The sequence below is a fragment of the Phyllopteryx taeniolatus genome, chromosome 2 (genome assembly GCF_024500385.1).
Source record: "Phyllopteryx taeniolatus isolate TA_2022b chromosome 2, UOR_Ptae_1.2, whole genome shotgun sequence".
Lineage (NCBI taxonomy): Eukaryota > Metazoa > Chordata > Actinopteri > Syngnathiformes > Syngnathidae > Phyllopteryx > Phyllopteryx taeniolatus.
The window spans coordinates 25,592,483-25,617,612 of NC_084503.1; the positions used below are offsets into that span (position 1 = coordinate 25,592,483).

At 40.8% G+C, this 25,130-nt stretch overlaps 1 protein-coding gene across 6 annotated transcripts in view; it reads right to left on the minus strand.

Moving 5' to 3' along the window:
* The window catches only part of LOC133474142 (transcription initiation factor TFIID subunit 4-like), a 222,666-nt gene that overhangs the window by 96,772 nt on the left and 100,764 nt on the right, over positions 1–25,130 (minus strand). For all 6 annotated transcript variants that reach the window (XM_061765515.1, XM_061765514.1, XM_061765512.1 and 3 more), the window contains 2 exons: positions 9,939–10,069; positions 2,949–3,074 (listed from right to left, as the gene is read on the minus strand). In XM_061765515.1, coding sequence (XP_061621499.1) covers positions 2,949–3,074; positions 9,939–10,069 — 257 coding nt within the window. The remainder of the gene's footprint in view (positions 1–2,948; positions 3,075–9,938; positions 10,070–25,130) is intronic.

Sequence of the window (25,130 nt, forward strand, 5' to 3'; positions counted from 1 at the left end):
CAAATAATCATTAACTTAGAATTTTATGGCTGCAATACGTTCCCAAAAAGCTGGGACGGGGTCATGTTTACCACTGTATTACATCACCTTTTCTTTTAACAACATTCAATAAATGTTGGGAACTGAGGACACTAATTGTTGAAGGTTTGTAGGTGGAATTCTTTCCCATTCTTGCTTGATGTACAGCTTCAGCTGTTCAACAGTCCGGGGTCTCCGTTGTCGTATTTTACGCTTCATAATGCGCCACATATTTTCAATGGGAGACAGGTCTGGACTGTAGGCAGGCCAGTTTAGTGAACAGTGATCCAGTGAACAGAGAAAATCAATGAAAACTTTACAGCAGATATTTTGCGGGTGCTTCACATGGATGTAATATGATTCTGTCAATATCTCTTACTGACAAACTGACTTCATTGTGGGACATAATCAACTATTCTTAATAACTCCATGAGCTAATTCTTTTTGGGTTGCTATATCTATTTTAACCTATATAATTATATCTAATTGAATCAAATTTTAGACTGTTATTCAAGTTAAGGTGGACAAGGAAAATATAGACATTTAACGGGTGCTTCATACAGACGCAATGTTTATCTATTTCCAATATTTGTTTTTGACTTAATTATGTACAACCCCAATTCCAATGAAGTTGGGACATTGTGTTAAACATAAATAAAAAGAGAATACAATTATTTGCAAATCATGTTCAACCTATATTTAATTGAATACACTACAAAGACAAGATATTTAATGTTCAAACTGATAAACTTTATTGTTTTTAGCAAATAATCATTAACTTAGAATTTTATGGCTGCAACACGTTCCAAAAAAAACTGGGACAGGGTCATTTTTACCACTGTTACATCACCTTTTCTTTTAACAACATTCAATAAATGTTGGGAACTGAGGACACTAATTGTTGAAACTTTGTAGGTGGAATTCTTTCCCATTCTTGCTTGATGTACATATTCAGCTGTTCAACAGTCCCGGGTCTCCGTTGTCGTATTTTACGCTTCATAATGCGCCACACATTTTCAATGGGAGACAGGTCTGGACTGCAGGCAGGCCAGTCTAGTACCCGCACTCTTTTACTACGAAGCCACGCTGTTGTAACACGTGCAGAATGTGGTTTGGCATTGTCTTGCTGAAATAAGCAGGGGCGTCCATGAAAAAGACGTTGCTTGGATGGCAGCATATGTTTCTCCAAAACCTGTATATAGCTTTCAGCATTAATGGTGCCTTCACAGATGTGTAAGTTACCCATGCCATTGGCACTAACACAGCCCCATACCATCACAGATGCTGGCTTTTGAACTTTGCGTCCATAACAGTCCGGATGGTTCTTTTCCTCTTTGGCCCGGAGGACACGACGTCCACAATTTCCAAAAAACTCTTTGAAATGTGGACTTGTCGGACCACAGAACACTTTTCCACTTTGCATCAGTCCATTTTAGATGAGCTCGGGCCCAGAGAAGCCGGCGCCATTTCTGTGTGTTGTTGACAAATGGCTTTTGCTTTGCATAGGAGAGTTTCAAGTTGCACTTACGGATGTAGCGCCGAACTGTATTTACTGACATTGGTTTTCTGAAGTGTTCCTGAGCCCAAGTGGTGATATCCTTTACACATTGATGTCGGTTTTTGATGCAATGCCGCCTGAGGGATCGAAGGTCACGGGCATTCAATGTTGGTTTTTGGCCTTGCCGCTTACATGCAGCGATTTCTCCAGATTCTCTGAACCTTTTGAAGATATTATGGACCGTAGATGATGGAATCCCTAAATTCCTTGCAATTGTACAATGAGGAACATTGTCCTAAACTGTTTGACTATTTTCTCACACACTTGTTCACAAAGACGTGGACTTCACCCCATCTTTCCTTGTGAATCACTGAGTAATTCAGGGAAGCTCCTTTTATACCCAATCACGGCACCCACCTGTTCCCAATTAGCCTGTTGCCTAGCACAGTTTTATAGTTGTTAAAATGCTGTTTTATGTCAGTCCCCCAATACCATAAATAGTTAACAGATCTTATTAACTGGCACCCACCTGTTCCCAATTAGCCTGTTCACCTGTGGGATGTTCCAAACAGGTGTTTGATGAGCATTCCTCAACTTTCTCAGTCTTTTTTGCCACCTGTCCCAGCTTTTTTGGAACGTGTTGCAGCCATAAAATTCTAAGTTAATGATTATTTGCTTAAAACAATAAAGTTTATCAGTTTGAACATTAAATCTCTTGTCTTTGTAATGTATTCAATTAAATATAGGTTGAACATGATTTGCAAATCATTGTATTCTGTTTTTATTTATGTTTAAAACAACGTCCCAACTTCATTGGAATAGGGGTTGTAGTTAGTTAACATTTTTTTAAAACATTCTCGTTATTTTATTTTGTTTACAAAAATGTTTTTCCAATTTTAGTTTGTTATTTTGTTCGTTTTCGTTTACTATAATAACCTTGGTGTGTGCGTGTGTGTGCACCTGTGTGTCTATGCATGTGTGAGGTTGAGTTTAGGTGTGTTTGTGAGGTCGCGCGTGTGTGTGTCGACGTGCGTGTGTGTGCGCGTGCGGATATATGTGTGTGCATGCGCGTGCACGTGTGTATGTGTGTGTCTGTGTGCACGTATCTGTGTGCATGCACGTGCGTGTGTGTGCGTGTGTCTGTGTGCGTGCGTGTGTGCGCGTGCATGCGTGTGTGTTGGGGAGGAGCCAGGACACGAGGCCCTGAGGCCAGGAGCCCGGGAGGACAGAGGGAGGTCACTTCATCTACTGGTGTCACACTCAAATTCATGTGTCAGGAGCAACATACATATGCACTCACGCACACACACACACATATATATGCACGCACGCACCGGAGTACATAGGCCGCATGCTGTTTGGCACACTGGGACGTAGAGTAATCGCAGCACACACGCAGAAACTCACACACATGGTAAGAAGTTGATTTTACCTTGGCGGCTTTCAAGAGGATCTCTCTCTCCTGCTCGTCTTTCCTCGCCTTCTCCATCCTCTCCAGTTGCTCGAAGAAGCGCAGCTGAGAGCGCACGTCTGCCGATTGTTCGTAGCACTCATCATCCTGATGGGGACACACAAATTTAACATTATATAATAGATGCTGAAAAACAGTAAATTAAAAAGTAATTGCATATTTGCAGTAAACTAGTCACAAATTCACTTATTGTTTTTCTGTGGAATCTATCCTCGGCTATTTGCTGAAAAGTATTTTGTGCTCTTTCTGTAACACCATAAAATGCCACAAAGTGGCACCAAAGTCGAGGCTAATATGAATTTAGTAATTGGTATCAATGAAGAATATTCACCCCAACTGACTAAGATCTTTACGTCAGGTAGGACCTAAGTTTAGTCTGGGTTGTTTTTCCGGGTACAAATTTTCTAAATCATCTCTATTAAAGTGTTTGGGATCATAGTTACACAGTTTTTCATTTGAACCTTGATTTAACTGACCCGGCGGAAACAATGGACCTCGGATTTAACGGACAGAATGGTAGTGTCCAGTTGGAACTCGAAACGGCCCCTTAAAACAAAGAACAAACCAACAAAGAAGTGAGTGGCAGCATTCGAAAGTGTGTGTTAACTCTTGTTAAAATACATGCATAGATCATTTTACACTTGAGACTATGTGAGTCCCAGGATGCCCATGTCATGGAAACAATGAGTCCCAGCCCTGGAGCAATGAGTCCCTGCAATTTATTATCACGGAATACAGATACAGTAATCCTCCGTTCCATTGCGGTTCTTGCTTCACGGTTTCGCTATATTGCAGGTTTTTATTACAGTTATCACTCTTTGTACAATATTTTTGTTTTATCCATTCCTCTTGGTCACAATCAATATATTATGTGTTTAGCAAATTTTTTTAGAACAATATATTTTCACAAAAACTTTCAAGGTAAACAATAGTATCGATGTTTTTTTGCCACTGATATAATGATATTAAAGCATAATAAAGACTTGCACACATATTACAAATTCTGAGGAGGCCGCACATTCACAAAGCTTTTTCCGACCCTCATCATTTTTATGCGTCTAGGACGCACATCAAACGAGATCCCTATACATGACTACTCGCCTCAGTGTAACACCTACAATAAGATAGTATTCTGCCAAGGAGGTTTCCGTTTCAAGTCTCACTCCACAGGTTTAAGAACAGAAGTGCAGTCTTATAGCGCAATTCATGTTTTTTTTTCATGTAGCTGTTTGATATCAGTTTAAGGTCGTGATCCTTAAAGAAGGAAGAAGCAAACTGGAGGACAGTAAAGTCACTGGGGTCCCATCCTAAAAATATCCTGTCCATACCACATTCAGCGCCTTGTTTCGAAGGGGCCTAAATCTGGATTCAACACAGTTCCCAGATGTCTACACTGCCCAGAAACAGTTACCTTATGTCTGAGTGAGTTTTTATCCTTTATGGAAAGTCTATAGAAATGTGAATATATTGCTGTAGGAATTTCAATTCTTGGAGACAAATTTACAGAAAATGACCACATGAGTTGTACCAATGAATAAAAGCCCACAAGCTGAGATTGCATGTGGGGCTAAAAGCTCATTAAAAAGGGTTTTCTGTTTAGTAATTAAAGGTTTTTAGGCTTGTGCTTTTCTAGTTTACTCACAAAGACACACGCCCTAAGGGCTGTAATTCCCATCGATTTCAGCCCAGCGTGGGAAAAAAAACAATGCTCCAGTTCCTGTACATTCGTCAGTGCGGTGACACAGTGGGTGGCTCTAGGTCATACGACGGACCGTGCACTGGACAGCGACCAAATGCGAATTAATCTGGCCAATCGAATAAGTGCAAACAACATACATTCCTGCTAGATGGCTCTGTAACAATAGCACGATTCTCATGTTTAGACGTGCAATCAGTGCAAGTAGAATAAATATTAGCAGCTGTGAAAGGCTTAAAACTTCACACAACGGGAATTCCCAATGTTGTTTTAATAATACGACGCATCTTGCTATCGCAAATCGAATCATTTCATCACACTAAAGTGTTCCAGCTGAGTCTCTTGCACCTCAAAACAACAGTATGAGAGACTTCACCTCAACCATAGGAAACTGTGAGCGCCACATTGAACACATCAATCACAATAAGAGGCCCTAAGAATTAGAGGTTATTTTGTTCGCATCTCAATTTACTTACATATTAAATAGATTCCGGGTTGAAATGAAATGCCATTAAAACGCCATCATTTCTGGTTACATGTTTTTAACAAGGAAAACATGCTCAGTATTGTATGCAAAATAATAAAATGTACAAAGAATAAACTTGTTTGATAAAATATAATTACTGTAGGTACTATGGTATTCAGGGCGTGGCCTAGTGAGTGGCATCAGGGCCTGGTATTGGATTGGTCTGCATGTTTGAAATGTCACAGTAATTTTGACACGTCGACTTGGAGAACCCCCTGGAATTTCGGCCAGTATGTTCTTCCATCCATTTTCTGTACCACTTATCCTCACTAGGGTCATGGGCGTGCTGGAGCCTATGCCAGCTAACTGCGGGCAAGAGGCGGGGTAGACTCTGAACTGGTTGCCAGCCAATCGCAGGGCACATATAAATAAACAACCATCCGCACTCACATTCACACCTACGGGCAATTTAGAGTCTTCAATCAACCTACCACACGTTTTTGGGATGTGGGAGGAAACTGGAGTACTCTGAGAAAACCCACGCAAGCACGGGGAGAACATGCAAACTCCAGAACCGCGGTCCTCAGAACTATGAGGCAGATGTCCTAACCAGTCATCCACCATGCCGCCCAGCATGATCTTAATAGGGGATATTTTTAAATGAAACTTGTCAGCCAATTGGAGAAGGGGTTCCCCAAGTAGTAGATGAAACAAAAGGGTCAAGGAGATCTGTTTTACTCTAATTTGAAGGCTTTTAAAAAAAATCTATTTTCTAATATCACAAAAAAGCATGCCCCAAAAACACCATTTTCTCTGACCATTTTCTCTTGGTACTTAGGTTGAAGTGGCCATTCCAACCATCCATCCATCCATTTTCTGAGCCGCTTTTTCCTCACTAGGGTGGCGGGCGTGCTGGAGCCTATCCCAGCTATCATCGGGCAGGAGGCAGGGTACACCCTGAACTGGTTGCCAGCCAATCGCAAGGCACATAGAAACAAACAACCATTCGCACTCACAGTCATGCCTACGGGCAATTTAGAGTCTCCAATTAATGCATGTTTTTGGGATGTGGGAGGAAACCGGAGTGCCCGGAGAAAACGCACGCAGGCACGGGGAGAACATGCAAACTCCACACAGGCGGGGCCCGGGATTGAACCCGGGTCCTCAGAACTGTGAGGCTGACGCTCTAACCAGTCGGCCACCGTGACGCCCATTCCAACCAGATTAAAACATTTTACAAACTGTCATTCTTGTGAAATCTTGTCACTTTGCTAAAGCTATAATGACACTGCAATTTTAAAATCGAAAGGAGACTGAGGGCAGTGAGAAAACAGGGTGAGACTATGCAGTATAATTCTGAAGCATCCAAAATTAAGGCACGGCAACAGGGTAAGCTAACGTTAGCATGTGTGTTTATTTTTGTCCTTTCTAGTCGTGTATTCTCAAATTTTACAATGTTGTGTGAATTTGATTTGGTGGGAGTCTGAGAGCAGCAAGAAAATCAGAGCACTGTAGACTACGGCATATAAGCCTATTGGCTAGCCTCGCGTTTCATGTCGTAGTCATGCTGTCCATAGCTCAGCCCAACTCGGTGTTGAGCACACACAAGGATTTATGATCATAAATAATGAACATTTATGATTGTTGGCCCCCCCACCATTTTCTGAGACGATCAAGGAGGGGGGAAAAAAACACTCAACACACCACAGAGCACAGGATAATTGTTCACGATAACCTTTCAGAGACATCTGATAACGATAACGACTGACTCTTTGATGACTTTGAATGAAAACAAGGAAATTGGGCTAAAAATCTCCTTGATTATTGGTATGTGGGGGTAAACACAAACTGCTAATCCGGGACTGTGGACCTTAAAAAGCGCAAACATTCCCCTGGACTTGAAGGGCTTTTGTTGAAGCTACACTTCCCAACTCGCTTATTTAATAAAGAAGAGCTGTTTACAGACTTCTTGCTCTTTGCATAAAGCGCATGCCGCACCCCCCAAAAAAAGGTGTGCATAAAGAAAAAGAAAACAACTTTTTTTTGCATGTTATCAAAAGTTAATAAGATAATTGCTTATTTCACATGTTCGTGCGAGGTGTGGGTATGCGCTGCTGCTTCCATCATGGAGAGAGAATGTGGGTGCACACATCAGAGGATTCCCATCGCACCCCCGCTTCCCGTTTCTCCCGCTCTCTCATCCAGCCTTTGTTGCAGCGCTGAGCCTGCACTCTCCTGCCACCGCAAATGCAGGGAGCCCAGTTGCTCTTTAAGGCCCGCTTCATCTCCCCCGACTTTAATTTTTTTTCTTCCTTTTTCGCTGATGTCAACAGAGTGGCTTCACAGAGTGCCAGTTGTCGCTCTTACACCTCATTTGCCAAACCACACACACACAAAAAAAACAGAAGAAATGGAAAAAGAAGAAATGCAAAACAGGAGAGGAGAGAGGCAGCTTCCACCATGGTGTCAGGAAAAAACACCTTTTCAAAGTTTTCCCAAATGCTTGTGGTTTAATGCTGGCGAATTAAATGTGCTTCTATTCCTACAAGTCGTCGCTAATATGCGAACGCACGCTGGTGTTCTTTTGTATCTTTACTTTTTATCAACTTAACTCGTATACAGTAAACCCCTATTTATCGGGGGGATATAGTCAAAAAGTGACTGAACAAAGTGAAAATCTAAGAGCTAGAGAGAACTTTTTTTGTTAATATAGTTTTGAAACTCCCACGTTTCAAACACATTTACTATTATTATAACACATTTTTTAAACATATTGCAAAAAGAATTGAGAGTAAAGAATTTTAAGAAAATACTGTACGCATTATAGTGTCTTTTTCTTACATACATAAATGTGCCTTTAAGGGGCAGGGCTTGTTGGGGTGGCGTGTGATGTTGGCAAGTCTGTCTGTGAGTCCAAGCATGAGTTGTGGCAGACAGCAGCTCATGCGTGAGTGTGCGCATTGTGTTTATGTTTTTCTGTTCTCCCGCCGTTCGAAAACAGGGCTGAAAGGTGTATAAGCGACTGTGGCTTTTCTTTCCTACGTGTGAGGGCATTACAGGAAGTAAGTATACTGTAAGAAGTAAGGGAACAGGGGTAACACTGTACAGCACTGGGAAAAAAATAAGAGACCAACAAAACACTACACCTTTTTTGGGGGGGGTATTTTGACCATTTTTAATTTTCTGCAAATAAATGCATTAAATGACAATGTTTGTATTTTGAATTTAGGAACTTATGTTGTCAGCATTTTTACAGTATTAAAAACATTGATTTTACTCAAACATATATCTATAAATAGAAAACTCTGAGGAACTGATGATTTTGCAAGGGTCTCTTGATTTTTTTTCCAGAGCTGTATATATTTATAATTTTTGCAGTAAACATGCCATCCTTCCATTTTCCGAACCGCTTATTCTCACTAGGGTCGTGGGCGTGCTGGAACCCATCCCAGAGGACTTTTGGGCAAGAGGCGGGGTACACCCTGAACTGGTTGTCAGTCAATTGCAAGACACGTATAGACAAACAACCATTCACAGTCACACCTATGGGCAATTTAGATGTACCGTAATTTCTCGTGTATAATGGAAAAAAATAAAAATAAAATTGTCAAAAGTCAATAATGCGCATTATACATAGGTATAGGGGAAAATGAAAAAAAAAACATTTTATAAATGTATGCCGCCATCTAGAGGTTATGAAATAGCTGTACACTATCATTCCAATATGCCACCGCCAGTTAGAGGTTATGAGAAAGGTGTACACTTTCATTCTAATATGCCACCGCCACCTAGAGGTTATGAAAAAGGTGTACCCTACACTTTCATTCCAATGTGACAGGGGTACATATGACTGCATATATGTACAGTTGTGCTCATAGGTTTACATATATTGGCAGAATTTATGAAGTATTGTTTTTTTTTTTTTTTTTTTATTTTATTATTATTATTATTTTTATTTTTATTTATTTTATTTTTTTTAAATACGACTGATGACTGAACAACAACCATAATTCATTTCTTTATGGTTATGTTTTGTTTAATGATAATGCCTTTCTGAAATGCTTGACAGTTTAATTTGAATCCCATTAAAATAAAATTAAATGTGTTTCACCTGGCCCTTCATGTTTTCTTTAAAGAATTGTAACCATCTTACAAATTCTGCCTGGGTAATCAAACATACTGTATGAGCACAACTGTGTGTCTTCTCATGTACTAAATAAAAGTAGGGCTGTGAATTGCAAAGTAAGAGCAAGTAAATAAAAAGAAAGTATTACGTGTTCAAATAAAGTGCTTAACTTCAGAATAATTCTTTGAAAACACTAACAAAATACAGATAATACATGTTTTGTTACGTTTGATCATATGGGTAGAAGCAAAATTATGCATTGTAAAAACGTATTATACATAGGTAGAAGGGTTTTCCAGTATTTTGAGGTCAACTTTTGGGCTGCGTACTATACAAGGGTGCACACGAGAAATTACAGTAATAATTATTGTGCTGATGTGCTTTCAGTTTAGCGGCAAGAGTTTGGGGAAAGGCCCTTTTCTGTTCCCAGTGCAAAAAGCAACGTCCATAAAGGCATGCTCGAATTTCGTCTGGAGAACCTCTGACCTTACAAATCCCATATAAAACATATTGTGGACAATCTTCCCTTACGAGGGTATCAAAGGTTAACCAATGCCATATATTCCCTCATTCTCATTTTAAAGTGTACTATATGTATCCCAATACATTCGTCCACATATTGTAGCTGAACAGTTACAGTAAGATTCAAGGATGATGTCATACCTTGCAGGAGTCCAGTCTGTGCTGTGCGATGGTCGAAACCTTCTCGACGACGGTGCGGAGTCGTGACTGTGCGGCGTGGGAGATGAATGTCACAACCTCCATGGGAACGTCCGTGATGCCAAACTTCTTGGCTGTGAAATGAAACCAGCACAAGTAATTAATTCACTTCTCGTAAAATTAAATATACGCTTTTCCCAGATGCCTACATTTCTCAATCCCCTCAATGAGTATTATACAATTAAAAGTTTCAGAATTATAAATCATGACTTTTCTTCACACTTTGCTGAGTTTATTTAGGAGGTAACTGTTTCAAAAGCCGCTTTTGAATAGAGATCTGTGAAATTGGGATAGCAGAGCGGTAAACATATGATCCGGCATCTATCTGCCTTTTACACAGAAACCCAATGTTTATGTTTTTAATAATAAAAATAATAATAACACACAGAATAGCTATATAGCTATATATAAAATAATGCATAAAACACAATACGGAGAGTCACTGTGCAATGAGAGGTTTCCGGTAATGTGGTAATACAGTTGTGCAAATGATGCAGAGCCCTCTCGCAAGTTAATGGCAAGAGGTAAGAAGCTGTAGGAACGTCTGCTTGGTTTAGTTTACATTGATCAATAGCGCCTACCTGAGGGAAGGAGCTGGAAGAGATGTTGACCCATCAAATCTACAGTCATATGGAGGTGGAAACAAGTTTTGGGGTAGGGTGACTTCACCATATTGAGGGGCCAAAAAACAGAGCCATGTGCTGTAAAATTTTGGATGAAAACCTCCTTTCCTAAGCAAAAACACTGAAGGCAGGGCATGGACTGGTCTTTCAGCATTATAATGACTCAACACATACTGCCAGGGCAACAAAAAAAGTAGCTCAAGAAGAAGCATTTTAAGCTCATGGAGTGACCTAGTAAGACTCCAGACCTCAACCCAATAGAAAACCAAGTGGAAGGAGTGAGTAAAACCTTGAGCAGATAAACAGAAAAATACATAACAAGCTGCTTAGTCATGCAGAATGGAGGATCTGTCAACTTTTTTATGCTGGAGCAGTTTTTCTGTGCAAGAGAGGAGTTTTATATACTGCCTCTGCAGTAATTTTGTATTTTGATGGATATTTTCTGAAAAACTGAAGTCAAAGAGAACGAGGTTTTATAGGAGAGAGACTGAGACAAAAGAGAGGACAGAGAGAAAAACAAGTAAAAAAGGACAACTTGCCGTAACATGAACAAAACAAAACATATGACAGTACAACATGACATTGGAGTCGGGTTTTATACTGAACAGTAATGCTACACCCTGTGAGTGAGGAACAGGACCATTTAGAATTGGAAAGGACAGGACATGACGGGGACAGGACAAAACATTCGAGCTTGGGGTAGTGAAATCAGCAGTGCAATTAGAGTGAAGTGGTAGTGGAGTACCTAAACACGTGTAGAAACTGAGTGCAAGTGAGTGGACAGTCCATGAAGTTTGCAAAGTCCTAAGCCTAATGGGTGAGCCATTGGGCCAATCCGAGGTGGATGGACCACCCAGACAATGACCCACGCTAAGCGACCCAGGGCGGACAAAGCCCCGAAGCGCCCCAACCAATAACTCGGAGGAGAGCGCTTTGACCTACCACCTCCACCCAGGCCAACCCACACTCCAAGTCACCAACTCACCACCACCCACCCCCAGGGGAGCAAGAGGCACCCACCCAACAGCAGAGCCCACAGCAGTAGCGAGCCGCCGCCCCGAGAGAGGGGGAAGATGACCGAAGATGATATACATATACTGTCAGTACTAGTTAAACGTTGTTTTGGCGTAATTACGGCCGACAATAACCATTAAATAATGAGTTTGTCGAAAGCTCACTGCTTGTACTGGTTCCTTCGTCCAAGGCGCCGCGCATCTTGTTCTTATACTTTTCCTTTCGGCTTTTCCTATTAGCTGTCGCCACATCACGTCATCCTTTTCAATGTAAGCCTATCTTCTGCATCCTCCTCTCTAACACCAACTGCCCTCATGTCTTCCCTCACTACATCGATTAATCTTTTCTAAGGTCTAGCTCTTATTGACTGACAGCTGCATCCTCATCATCCTTCTATCAGTATGTTCACTATCTCTCCTCTGGATATGTCCAAACTATAGAAGTCTGTTCTTTCTAACTTTGTCTCCAAAACATCTAACCTTGGCTGTCCCTCTGATGAGCTCATTACTAATCCTATGCAACCTGGTCACTCCTACAGAGAACCTCAACATCTTCATTTCTGCCACTGCAGGCTCTGCTTCCTGTTGTCTCTTCAGTGGCACCGTCTGTAATGCATACAGTAAATCATGGCTGGCAAGGTTTATAAGACAGTAGTGGTCCTATAAACTTTGCCCTTCATCCTAGCAGAGACTCTTCTCTCATACAACATACCTGACACTTTCCTCCACCCATTCCAACCTGATTGGACCCGTTTCTTCACTTCCTTACCACACTCACCATAGCTCTTGACTGTTGACCCAAAGTATTTAAAGTCCTCCACCCTTGCTATCTCTTCTCCCTGTAGCCTCACTCTTCTCCCGCCACACCTCTCATTCATGCACATATATTCTCTTACTTTGGCTAATCTTCATTCATCTCCTTTCCAGCGGATGCCTACAGCTTTCTAAATGTTCCTCCACCTAACAGGGAAAGGAGGGGAAAATAGCAGGACAAGGGTAGTGGACCCGGCTGTGGAACTGGAGCTTGGTAGGAGTGGCTATGTAAATTACCCAAATACCCAAGTAATGACTTGACTCGACTTGCTTGAAATCTAGTAGGTACTCTATTTGACTTGATTTTTGCCACAGCCGCTTGAAACTTATTGAAACTTGTAGGTTGAGAATTGTTTGCAACTTGCATGAATGTGACTTACTCCCACTTTTGGTGGAAACACAACTTTAGTATTATTACGCGAACCACAGTTATAAGTAATACTTAATGTACACGTTCCTTGAAATATTAATTCCCCCCTTGGAAAGATCTTGTTTTCAGGAAGCAAGGGGAGCCCATTAGTGTTTTTCCCTGACCTGATGACATTGCCACGCGTATGTACGTATATGTATGTGTGTGTGTGTGTGTGTGCGTGTGTGTGCGTGCGTGTGTCCGTCCGTGCTTGTGTGTGTGTGTGTGTGTTGCCACAGTAATGAGGAGGAACTATTTCAAAGCACGAGCGAACCAGTGCTATATGTATTGTCAGGCTGATTTAAATAATTGCTGTGGTTTACTTAAAAGGCTGCCAGAGAGGAGAATTATGTTAATAGAGTCATTTAAAAAGAAGTTGGAAACGGATAGCAAGTCTTTTTGTTATGACTCGTGAGGAGTTTTGGCTTCGAGGAAGCTAATTTATCTGTCGACGCAAAGAGTTGGTCAGTGTCATTTACTATGCTTTGAAGGAGCTTCTAAAGCCCCCGTGTCGGAATTTTGTGAAACAAGTTTAATTCTGGAAGTTAATTGCCCATTCTAATCCAGTCCATGTTATTTAGTTTGTGTGTGTGTGTGTGTGTGTGTGTGGTTTTGAGTTGAGGCACAGAATTCAGTGTCGAAAGCCCATGTCACACAGCCTTTAAAAAGTGTTCACTGACCACAATTACTGGTTACAGATCTGTAACAATACGTTCAGGATGATGAAAAATTTACAATTTTACAATTCAAAGTGGTCCATAGAACAAGCAATGCAATGAAAATTCCCAAGACACCTATTCTCATGCTATATTTTGAACTCCAGGATTTCACTCTCTCCAAGATGGGACATAATCGGTGATTTAAGCATCATCGACCTCCCAAATAAACTAAAACTTGTATTTAAGCTATCACTACGAAAACTATTTTATTAAACTGGAAAGAAAAGAAGTTAGTAATATTAGTCAGTGGTTAAATTTAAACCGAGAATACAATGCATGAGAAAAATATAGGTGCAACAAAAAAGTCAACGAGATAATTACAAAGAAAGCTGGTCACCTTTCATCAACATGCTGAACCTAGATCTTTGATACCTGTGCCTGGATAGAATGTCATCTTCCAATAACAATGTTGTAATGTAAATGGAACATAAGTTGCTGGGTTTTTTTTTTCTCCCCTCATACTTTAGACTGCTATGCACTTTGAAAGCGGCACGGAGGGAGACTGATTAGAGCGTCTGCTTCACAGTTCTGAGGACCGGGGTTCAAATCCCGGCCCCGCCTGTGTGGAGTTTGCATGTTCTCCCCGTGCCTGTGTGGCTTTTCTCCGGGCACTCCGGTTTCCTCCCACATCCCAAAAACATGCATGGTAGGTTAATTGACAACTCTAAATTGCCCGTAGGTGTGAATCTGAGTGTGAATGGTTGTTTGTTTGTATGTGCCCTGCGATTGGCTGGCAACAGTTCAGGGTGTACCCCGCCTCCTGCCCAATGATAACTGGGATAGGCTCCAGCACGCCCGCGACCCTTGTGAGGATAAGCAGCTCAGAAAATGGATGGATGGATGGATGAATCCCACTGAGTTATAGGCTGGGCAAGCCCTGCTGCAATGACTGGCTGCTGCATGCAGTCCTGCCTGGATACAGCATCAGCCATCTTGCAGCAGGGTGTGTCCTGCCAAGAACTCAAGATTCATGAGAATGCATCAATTCCTTTCTGAGCTAATCAGTGCAGCACTGCAATTAGTCGCGCTGTATAAAGGACAAATGATATATGAATATGAGTACTTTTATATTGTATTGTCAGAATACATGTTTCGGCACCACTTGATTTCAATCCGGTGCTTAAAGAGTGCACCAGATAAAAAGAAATTAGCGTTAGCATTAATCTAATGGACTGAAAGCCTAAACTATGGTTGTTTTCTCTTGTAATTCTCTTTGTTTTATGTTTAGACAATACATTTCAACTGGGAGTGGCATTAAACAGCTTGAAGCAGTATTTGCCAAAGTGCTGCTATTGTGAAGTGAGTTGAGTTCATTGTCACCATACAGCACTTATATCTCGTTTGACCTCGCATGTCAAAGCAAAAAAAAAAACAATTTATTAAATATTCAAAAAAAATCTGCCAAATGAGGGCTTGTATCTCGAAAAACTCTTAAGTCGGGTCACTTGTTTCTCAAGACACCACTGTATATACAGTGCCAGCGTTGGCATAGGGTCATGAAACCTCTTAGCCAATGTGGCTAAACAGCATAAAAATCTCATCACACTTGTGTGTAGTTAGCCAAAAAATCACGTTTATTTGGCTTATCAAAACCTTTAGCCACTCTTAGCCAGTCTTCGTCAACTGGGAAGTCGATAAGCTTTCACAATGTGGCCCAATTAAAACATCAATCAGGAGTAGGGCTCAACGATATACGAAAATACTCTTAATTGCGAGGGTTTTTTCTTTGCTTCTTTTAAACAAATATTGCCATTGCGATTTAGCATGTGATTTTTCGGGAGGAAGTTTATTTTCAGCATTATTCCCTAAACACAAGAAATTAATTATTCTATAGTATGACCAACACAACATTGGATATAGCCAACAAATAAACAACTCTTTCCTGTAGGCCAGACCTAAATGTTATGATGAATTGATATGAATAAAAAATCTATATTTTAATATTGAATTGTAAAAAGAAAATCGCAACAGAATATTGACTTATTGATTTAACTTCATGCCTTGTAAAAATATAATACTGTACAGGAAGTCCTCGATTTACGAACGGGTTCCGTTCCTACGCTGGCGAAGTAACACGAATTTCCGCGTAAGTCGGATTTCACCGTTAAAGTCGAAATTTACGGCGAAATACTTCTGTTACGGGTATTGTGCCACGTGATTGTGACAGCAAGCTCAGTGTGTGTGGACGTCTGCGTCGATGTGTGAGTGAGACGGAACTGCGCAGGCGTCCTGCCTCCAACGTGTTCAAGAAATGTAAGTCCAACATTGCGGTCTACTAAAAGTAAAGATTAGTGCATATTTGGGTTGAAACTAACGAGAACAGGACTCCCCAGCTATATGCATTTACTATACGGTCATTCTGCCAATCTCACATCACAAGTCAGTTTCCTTTGCTAATGTTCGTCTGTGTTTTTCTGTGTTCTTTCCCTGTAGATTCCCCATGCTAGATCATTCAAATTTTACATAGAATTCACTACCTGCATTGTTTTGTGTGTTTGGGTTCGAGGAAAGAAACCTCTGGACGTCTAGAACTCTTATCAAAGTTTCCTAAAGTGTAGCAACCTTCAGATTACAAGACTGATAAAAAGGTTTCTCGTCGCTTCTCCTAAATTTTATCCACATAAAAAGCGATGTGGTGCCCCTCTTAATAGCTGAAATAGCTTGATTTATAACACTGTAATTTAAAATTATGCTAAACCGGAAGTAGCGCAGGCGTCGCTTCTAGCTCCTCCTTTTCTCCTAAATCAATGACATTTTTATTTAACCCGTATACGCTACAGTAATATTAAAGTTCCAAACACGTACAGTTCTCTGTTTGTACTTAATATTGAATACAGAGAAGGGGTTATCACCTACAATTACAAGAGATTTTATCGACGATTCATTGATTTTATGCTTCATATTATGCTATAGGCGGCACGGTGGCCGACTGGTTAGAGCGTCAGTCTCACAGTTCTGAGGACCCGGGTTCAATCCCTGGTCCCGCCTGTGTGGAGTTTGCATGTTCTCCCCGTGCCTGCGTGGGTTTTCTCCGGGCACTCCGGTTTCCTCCCACATCCCAAAAAACATGCATTAATTGGGGACTCTAAATTGCCCGTAGGTGTGAATGTGAGTGCGAATGTTGCTTGTTTGTATGTGCCCTGCGATTGGCTGGCAACCAGTTCAGGGTGTGCCCCGCCTCCTGCCCGATGATAGCTGGGATAGGCTCCAGCACACGCCCGCGACCCTAGTGAGGAGAAGCGGCTCAGAAAATGGATGGATATTATGCAATAATTATCATACCCCATGTTGAATTTTGATAAGGATGGTTTGAAAAAAAACAAAAAAACAAAATGAACTCTCTTTTATCATTATTATACTGAATGCCAGTTTCGGTTTCATTGTACTTTCTATTGTTTTTTTTTATTTGTTTAGAATATTTAGAAATATAATAATGTTTATAAAAACTCATGTCTTTTACATACATTTATATAAAATGCACCATCATGCTATGCCTCTTTGAACAAACTATAAATGGTATTCAATGATCCAGTGAACAGAGAAAATCAATGAAAACTTTACAGCAGATATTTTGCGGGTGCTTCACATGGATGTAATATGATTCTGTCAATATCTCTTACTGACAAACTGACTTCATTGTGGGACATAATCAACTATTCTTAATAACTCCATGAGCTAATTCTTTTTGGGTTGCTATATCTATTTTAACCTATATAATTATATCTAATTGAATCAAATTTTAGACTGTTATTCAAGTTAAGGTGGACAAGGAAAATATAGACATTTAACGGGTGCTTCATACAGACGCAATGTTTATCTATTTCCAATATTTGTTTTTGACTTAATTATGTACAACCCCAATTCCAATGAAGTTGGGACATTGTGTTAAACATAAATAAAAAGAGAATACAATTATTTGCAAATCATGTTCAACCTATATTTAATTGAATACACTACAAAGACAAGATATTTAATGTTCAAACTGATAAACTTTATTGTTTTTACCAAATAATCATTAACTTAGAATTTTATGGCTGCAACACGTTCCAAAAAAAACTGGGACAGGGTCATGTTTACCACTGTTACATCACCTTTTCTTTTAACAACATTCAATAAATGTTGGGAACTGAGGACACTAATTGTTGAAGGTTTGTAGGTGGAATTCTTTCCCATTCTTGCTTGATGTACAGCTTCAGCTGTTCAACAGTCCGGGGTCTCCGTTGTCGTATTTTACGCTTCATAATGCGCCACACATTTTCAATGGGAGACAGGTCTGGACTGCAGGCAGGCCAGTCTAGTACCCGCACTCTTACTACGAAGCCACGCTGTTGTAGCACGTGCAGAATGTGGCATTGTCTTGCTGAAATAAGCAGGGGCATGAAAAAGACGTTGCTTGGATGGATATGTTTCCCCCAAACCTGTATGTACCTTTCAGCATTAATGGTGCCTTCACAGATGTGTAAGTTACCCATGCCATTGGCACTAACACAGCCCAATACCATCACAGATGCTGGCTTTTGAACTTTGCGTCCATAACAGTCCGGATGGTTCTTTTCCTCTTTGGCCCGGCGGACACGGCGTCCAAAATTTCCCAAAAACTCTTTGAAATGTGGACTCGTCAGACCACAGAACACTTTTCCACTTTGCATCAATCCATCTTAGATGACCTCGGGCCCAGAGAAGCCAGCGGTGTTTCTGGGTGTTGTTGAGAAATGGCTTTTGCTTTGCATAGGAGAGTTTCAAGTTGCACTTACGGATGTAGCGCCAAACTGTATTTGACATTGGTTTTCTGAAGTGTTCCTGAGCCCATGTGGTGATATCCTTTACACATTGATGGCGGTTTTTGATGCAGTGCCGCCTGAGGGAGTGAAGGTCACGGGCATTCAACGTTGGTTTTCGGCCTTGCCGCTTAGGTGCGGTGATTTCTCCAGATTCTCTGAACCTTTTGATGATATTATGGAGCGTGGATGATGAAATCCCTAAATTCCTTGCAATTGTACGTTGAGGAACTTTGTCCTTAAACTGTTCGACTATTTTCTAACGGACTTGTTCACAAAGAGGTGAACCTCGCCCCATCTTTGCTTGTGAATGACTGAGCAATTCACGGAAGCTCCTTTTATACCCAATCATGGCACCCACCTGTTCCCAATTAGCTTGTTCACCTGTGGGATGTTCCAAACAGATGTTTCATGAGCATTCCTAAACTTTCTCAGTCATTTTTGTTACCTGTCCCAGCTTTTTTGGAACATGTTGCAGCCATAAAATTATAAGTTAATGATTATTTGCTAAAAACAATAAAGTTGATCAGTTTGAACATTAAATATCTTGTTTTTGTAGTGTATTCAATTAAATATAGGTTCAACATGATTTGCAAATCATTGTATTCTGTTTTTATTTATGTTTAACACAATGTCCCAACTTCACTGGAATTGGGGTTGTAAGATCGTTCAAATGTCCAAATAGATCACAGTCATGTCTTATTTATTGAATAAATCTATGAAATATACTTTTACTTTTAATGTTCCATGTCTTGAGATGATACACACCAAGTTTGAAGCGAATTGTTAGCCGCGAATGCCATCTTGAGAGTTAACCACACTGTTAAAATGTTAGCGGTGGCCCTGAGGTGTGTTAACTTTAACGTCAAGTTAACAGCTGGTTAAAGTTAACTGAGTTTTGGACAACAAGATAACGGTGCCGTTAAAGTTAACGGTTGGTTAAGTCTACTTAACCAGTGGTTAAAAAATAACCGAGTTTTGAACAACCGGGCCCAGGTGGATAGAAGGCAACAAGCGAGATATCACTACCCGCCTCGCCGTGCACGTTGAAGCTTTTGTTTCAAGCTCGCTAGCTTAGTTTAGCTCGCTAGCTGCTAACATAGCACATTCGCTCAGTAGAGATCAAGTGCGAGTGTAAATTGTTTTGAATGTGATTGTGTGAAAATGTGTACAGTAGAATTGCTGAGAGTGTTGCTAAATGTGCGAACAAGTGTGGCCGTCAAAACAATATTTGTAGCTTTTGAAAGAATATGAGGGGGAAACAAAAGAGGAGATCGCGCGATAATGCCAACTACTGGACGCTGTTTTCAAGCCTCACGCTGTGTAACAAAGAGCAGGTTTGTTCACCTGTTTACCTATTTGTATTAACACTATTCATAAAGGCTTTTCCTTGTGGAAACCTCACAGTGCTTCGTTTCTAGCCATTAATATTTGACAGTTAAGAACAGGACTTTGGGTCCAGCCAGGGACCCCTTTCAGTGGAGACAAGTAATAATAATTGTAAAATCAAAAATCTCTTTTTGAGGAAAAAATGGCACAACCATACTGTCAAATCATAGCTGAAATAAGTTGCTGTTTTCCTCTTTGTTTTATTGCAAAGCAATACAGGTACATCAGGAAAATCTTTATAATAATATATTTTACCTGATTCCCTGACAAGAAACAACAGAAATCTAGGAAATCACACAGCTGCCAACCTAGAAAAATTCACTTCCAGAACATCCATCCATCCATTTTCTTTACCTATCCCAGCTATCTTCGGGCAGGAGGCGGGGTACACCCTGAACCGGTCGGCAGCCAATCGCAGGGCACATAGAAACAAACAACCATTCGCACTCACATTCACACCTACGGGCAATTTAGAGTCTTCAATCAACCTACCACGCATGTTTTTGGGATTTGGAAGGAAACCTGAGTGCCCAAAGAAAACCCACCCAGGCACGGGGAGAATATGCAAAGTCCATACAGGCGGGGCCAACATTTGAACCCCGGTCCCCGGAACTGTGAGGCAGATGTGCTAACCAGTCTCCACGGTGCCAGCACTTCCAGAACAATTTGTCCAAATTTGTCTCAATTTCCATATTTTAAAAGGTTTGTCAAGAATATTACCGTGGGACAGTCATAATCATAATCTTTAATAAATTATGGCTTCAATATTTGTCATTTCAATGTTTTTATTACATCAAATTATCAATATATGAGAGTTCGACGTGCCATCATCAAAAATATCTGTCCATGGATTAATTCGTCTTTGACAATTCTGTCTTTTAAAGTCTTATGTCTATCAAATCAGATTAATTCGATTTCAAACATCAAAATTAAAATTCTGCCCTATTTTGTTGCTGATATATTGAATTGGATAGGTTATGTATGGACAATAGTTTTGGTTTCTATTTGGTGCAGTGTACATCTAGTACATGTCTTCTCTTGCATGCTATTTATATTACATATTTATATTCCCTATCTCCACAATTGTTGCTGAAAAGATGCAAATTTCCCCATTGTAGGACTAATAAAGATTATCTTATTTTACGAATATTTAGTACTAATGTCCTTTTAACCTGCCCACATTCTGAAGTGACATATGCAGTGACGTGGTAATTTCCGGTTCAGACACGGCATCCTGTGTGGAGGTGTATTATTTTTATATTTATATCTCTGAACAAGTATTAATTGGCCTATTTTTTCAAAATTGGTTACTTTCAGCGAAAACGCGGTTCAACAACAAAAACAAGTGTACCGTATCACCAAATCACTTCAGTGTTTTGCGAATGCATTACACGATAGTTTAGCAATTAGCGTGGCTTTGACATCGTCTTTCCCTATCCACTCCTCATCCTCCCTTCATGAAACTGTAAGAAGCATGGTAAGAAGTGTAGCTTATTCGCACCATGAGGGCGATGACTTACAATACATTAATACCGTACACAAAAGAGAACTTTCGCCTTGTGGCTTGGCAGACCAGGGTCGTAATAAAATAGCGTGCACCAAGTAGCTATGCAATGTGAATGGATTTTTTTTTCCAATATCTGGAACAATCAGTATTACGCAACGAGTCAACGTTCAGTGATATCCGTAACAAAATACGGGCGTTCCGTTACATTTGGCAGGTCTGGGTATTTATTTCCCAGTCACACTGGTTACATTTTTGGCGAAAAAGTTACTGAATCGATTTACACACACGGAATCGCTTCGAGCTATCATTCTAAATGAACCAATATTGTCCCTGAATCAAATTGGCAACCACAAATCTTGATAGGAATCGAATTAAAACGAATCGTTACAACGCTACTTATCAGATATAAATATGACATACTTTGTTTTTGATGTAAATCTGTCACTTTATTGTCTTAAAAATAAAAAAATAAAATACATACCTGTCATGAAGTTTAGTTACAATTTGACCAACTATCACTGAGGTAAACAGTGACGCTAACCTAGATTGCATGTGTCTGTGGGTTTCATTGTGACAGATGAAGTTAGACGTCGCAGTTGTTGTGTTTCTAATCCTTAAGTTGCAAACCTTGCATGTTCCTTTTGTCTTTTTCTCGATTTACCAAAAAATAGTCCATGATCCTTGCTTAATGATGTGGCAACTGGACTCTGCCTCATTGTTGGCTGGGGTTGCCAGATTTGCGTCGCACAAATTATAACTTTTCTTTCAAAAACAAAAGGCACACTGTACTGAAAATTCTGATTTTCAAATGTAAACAGGATAACTTGTCAAGCCATATAGTTCACGTCAAAGTCAAGAAGAGTCTTTCATATGTTTGAACTAAACAAGTCACAAGTCCTAAAATAGGCGACTCGAGTCTGACTCAAGTCAAGTCATGTGACGAGTCCCCCACCTCTGGTTTCCACCATCTTTCCAACGGACGAGCTCCATCCGTTTAAGAATTGTAGCACATTGTGTCAAAAAACCTTATGGCCCAGGTATCAATTAATTAAAGTAAATTTGGTACCCTTATAGCTTGTGTCGAAAGACAGACCTTGTGTACTGTACCAAACTAAACCAAATTGTGCAGCTTGTTCGAAACGGTCAAACCCCTGGAACATTTTGGTAATTTTGTGCATGACCGAGTGAGATGTCAGAAAATCTGGTGAGATTTCAGCTCAGTGAGCATCTCAAGGGTTAACCCCACTCGTGTGTTTTGGTTTGTCTTTGGCTTGTTTGTATTTTTGTATGTGTGTGCAATGCCACAAGAGGTAGAAGAGAAAAGGTGCAATGATGACTATAGAACAGGAAGTGGAAATTGTCACTAGGCTCTGCTCAAACCCTATGACGGAATCTACCTGGTTCAATTTTGGCAGGAATCGGGTGAATTCCTTTGAAGGAGTACATTGATGTATGAGCTTGAGAAATGGCCCAAATTAGAGAAAAATTGCGTACTGTCATGCATGCGGGTTTTCATCTCAACCGGAATCACTGGTGGTGGGTGCGAGTATTTTCTAACACTCCAGGAGGTGTTTTTATCTTTCTTGCCGAATCATTGAACTTTTCTGCCACATTTTGCTTTAAATTTAGTGGCAATTGGGTGAACCTCTAAGCAGGAGTTTGGACAGTCCAATCCACCAAAAATCAACACCTTTAAACCAAAATGGCCAACTACCAGCATGTTTCATCTTAGGTTGTTCTTTATTGATTTTCATGTGTCCTGTCATGATGAACATGCATGCTGGTTTTCGTGTCAATTGGAAGCAATGCTGGAGGATACGATGACATATTTACAGTGCTTTTTAGACGTTCTCGTTTGGCGAAAGCATCCTGGTAGGCAACTGCTCTTTTTCTGGCTAATGCTGAGGCCACAAAAGTTTAAAGTAAAGTTTTAGAAAAAGCAAGACACTGTGCTTGTGTGCAAAACAAAGAAAGAAAGAGGAGGACTCTCTGACTGAGCAGACCTGGCAGGCCTGGGGAGCCTCCCTCGGACTGCTGTCAGCTGGGAGCGTGGCGAGGGCAATCAACTGACACAACAAAGCTACATGGGTGGCACTAGCCCAGCAGGGGGCAGCCTCGCCTCCTGCCCCACCATATCACGCTGTGCCGCCCCTGGAGGGAAAGTGTATATTTTTAAAAAGGCTTGAGCCCCCAAGGTGACGGACTAACAACCATGTCGACAGTCCACTTGGCCTGCGGGCCCGAAGATACTTTAATGGAGATGAAACAAGATGAGGTCGCTCGGCTCCCCGCCGCGTGAAATGACGTGTGGTGTTTTTTGATTACTAACATGCAAGGTTTTATTTTGAGTAATCACACTTATTTCTACTCTGCTCTGCAAGGACAGCCTTAAGAGTCAATAAAACGTGCAGCCAGTAGCTAAAACAGGTACTTGAATCATTGCATATCATTCCGGTGGCAGTGCTGTTTTATATAGAAAAGCAAACTGGAAAAGAGGTAGTAAAAGTCAGCATTTACCGGCAATGTGAAAGGGGCCAAAGGATCCGGCCCACCTGAATTCTGTCTCTGATACTAGCTCTGAAGGCAGAAAATTCCTGGGTCGACTTCATCCCCCCATTCCAGACTTGTGCCGTTTATACAAATCAGCAACATTTTTAAAAAAGTCGTCTTTTACATGCTGTGTGAAAGGGGGCCAACACCGCATTGATGCCATTTTTACAGAACAGCAACGTGGAAGAAAAGCTGCCCTTTTCAACCTTGTATTCGGGTTGCTGTTTACAGGTTAGTGTCAAAGGCGCACAGTCCCACCTCTGTGACAGCTCTGATAATACCTCAGAAAGTGAAAAATAACAAGGATTACTTCATCCACCCCATTCTGTGTCGGTGACATTTATACAGAACAGACCATAGAAAAAAAAAACATTTTGTAGGCAGTGAAAAAGAGCCCACAGGCTCCATCACACCTCGTGACGGTTCTGATACCAACGCCGGCGGCATAACTTTCCTTGGTCGACTTCATACCCCCCCATTCTTTATTGGAGCCTATTATAACTGAAAGAGGTCTCAGTTCCGGTATCCCCTCTCTGAGACCGAGGAAGTGGAAAATTCCTGGGTCGACCCATTCTGTGTCAGTGCCATTTATACAGACAGTGACGTGGAAAAAAGTTGGCCTTCAGATTTTTCCATTTTCTGAGGTAGGATCCGAGAAAGTGCCCATGACCCCTTTCACACTGTCTGAAAACACTGTTTTTGTTTTTGTTTTGCTGCTCTGTATAAACAGTATTGACACAAAATGTGGAGCAAAGTCTACCAGGAATTCTCCACTTACTGAGGTAATATTAGTGCATCATAGGCTACGTTCAAACTGAAGGGCATAATGCCCAATTCGGATTTGTTGTTAAATCCAATCATATTACAAAAACAAATGTGACTTCTATTGTGGACCGAACGAGTCACGCATGTGCACAAAACTTGAGGTCACATTGCACATGCGCACAAACATGTGGCGCAGTGTTTACGGAAATAAATATGGCCCCTTGCGTAGGTTTCGTCATGACGCCTTTGTGGCAACTTCAAGGATATTGTGCAACCGGAGCCAATAGTTCTAGAGCATCCTTTCAGCACTGTCTGTTTTTTGCTTTTGTGGCGTGTCTGTTTTGTCGTACAATTGTCACCTTTTGATGATGTATGGGTGAGATGAGTGCGACGGGAGAATCCAGACTCCACTCGCATGGGATACATATTCGATTTATATCCGCATACGAAAGAGGCCTGGGTCAGATATTGAAAAAATCTGATTTGTATTGTTCACATTGACATGAAAAAAAAAAAAATTCAGATACATGTCACATTTAGCAAAAAAATCTTGAACTGACCTGCAGTGA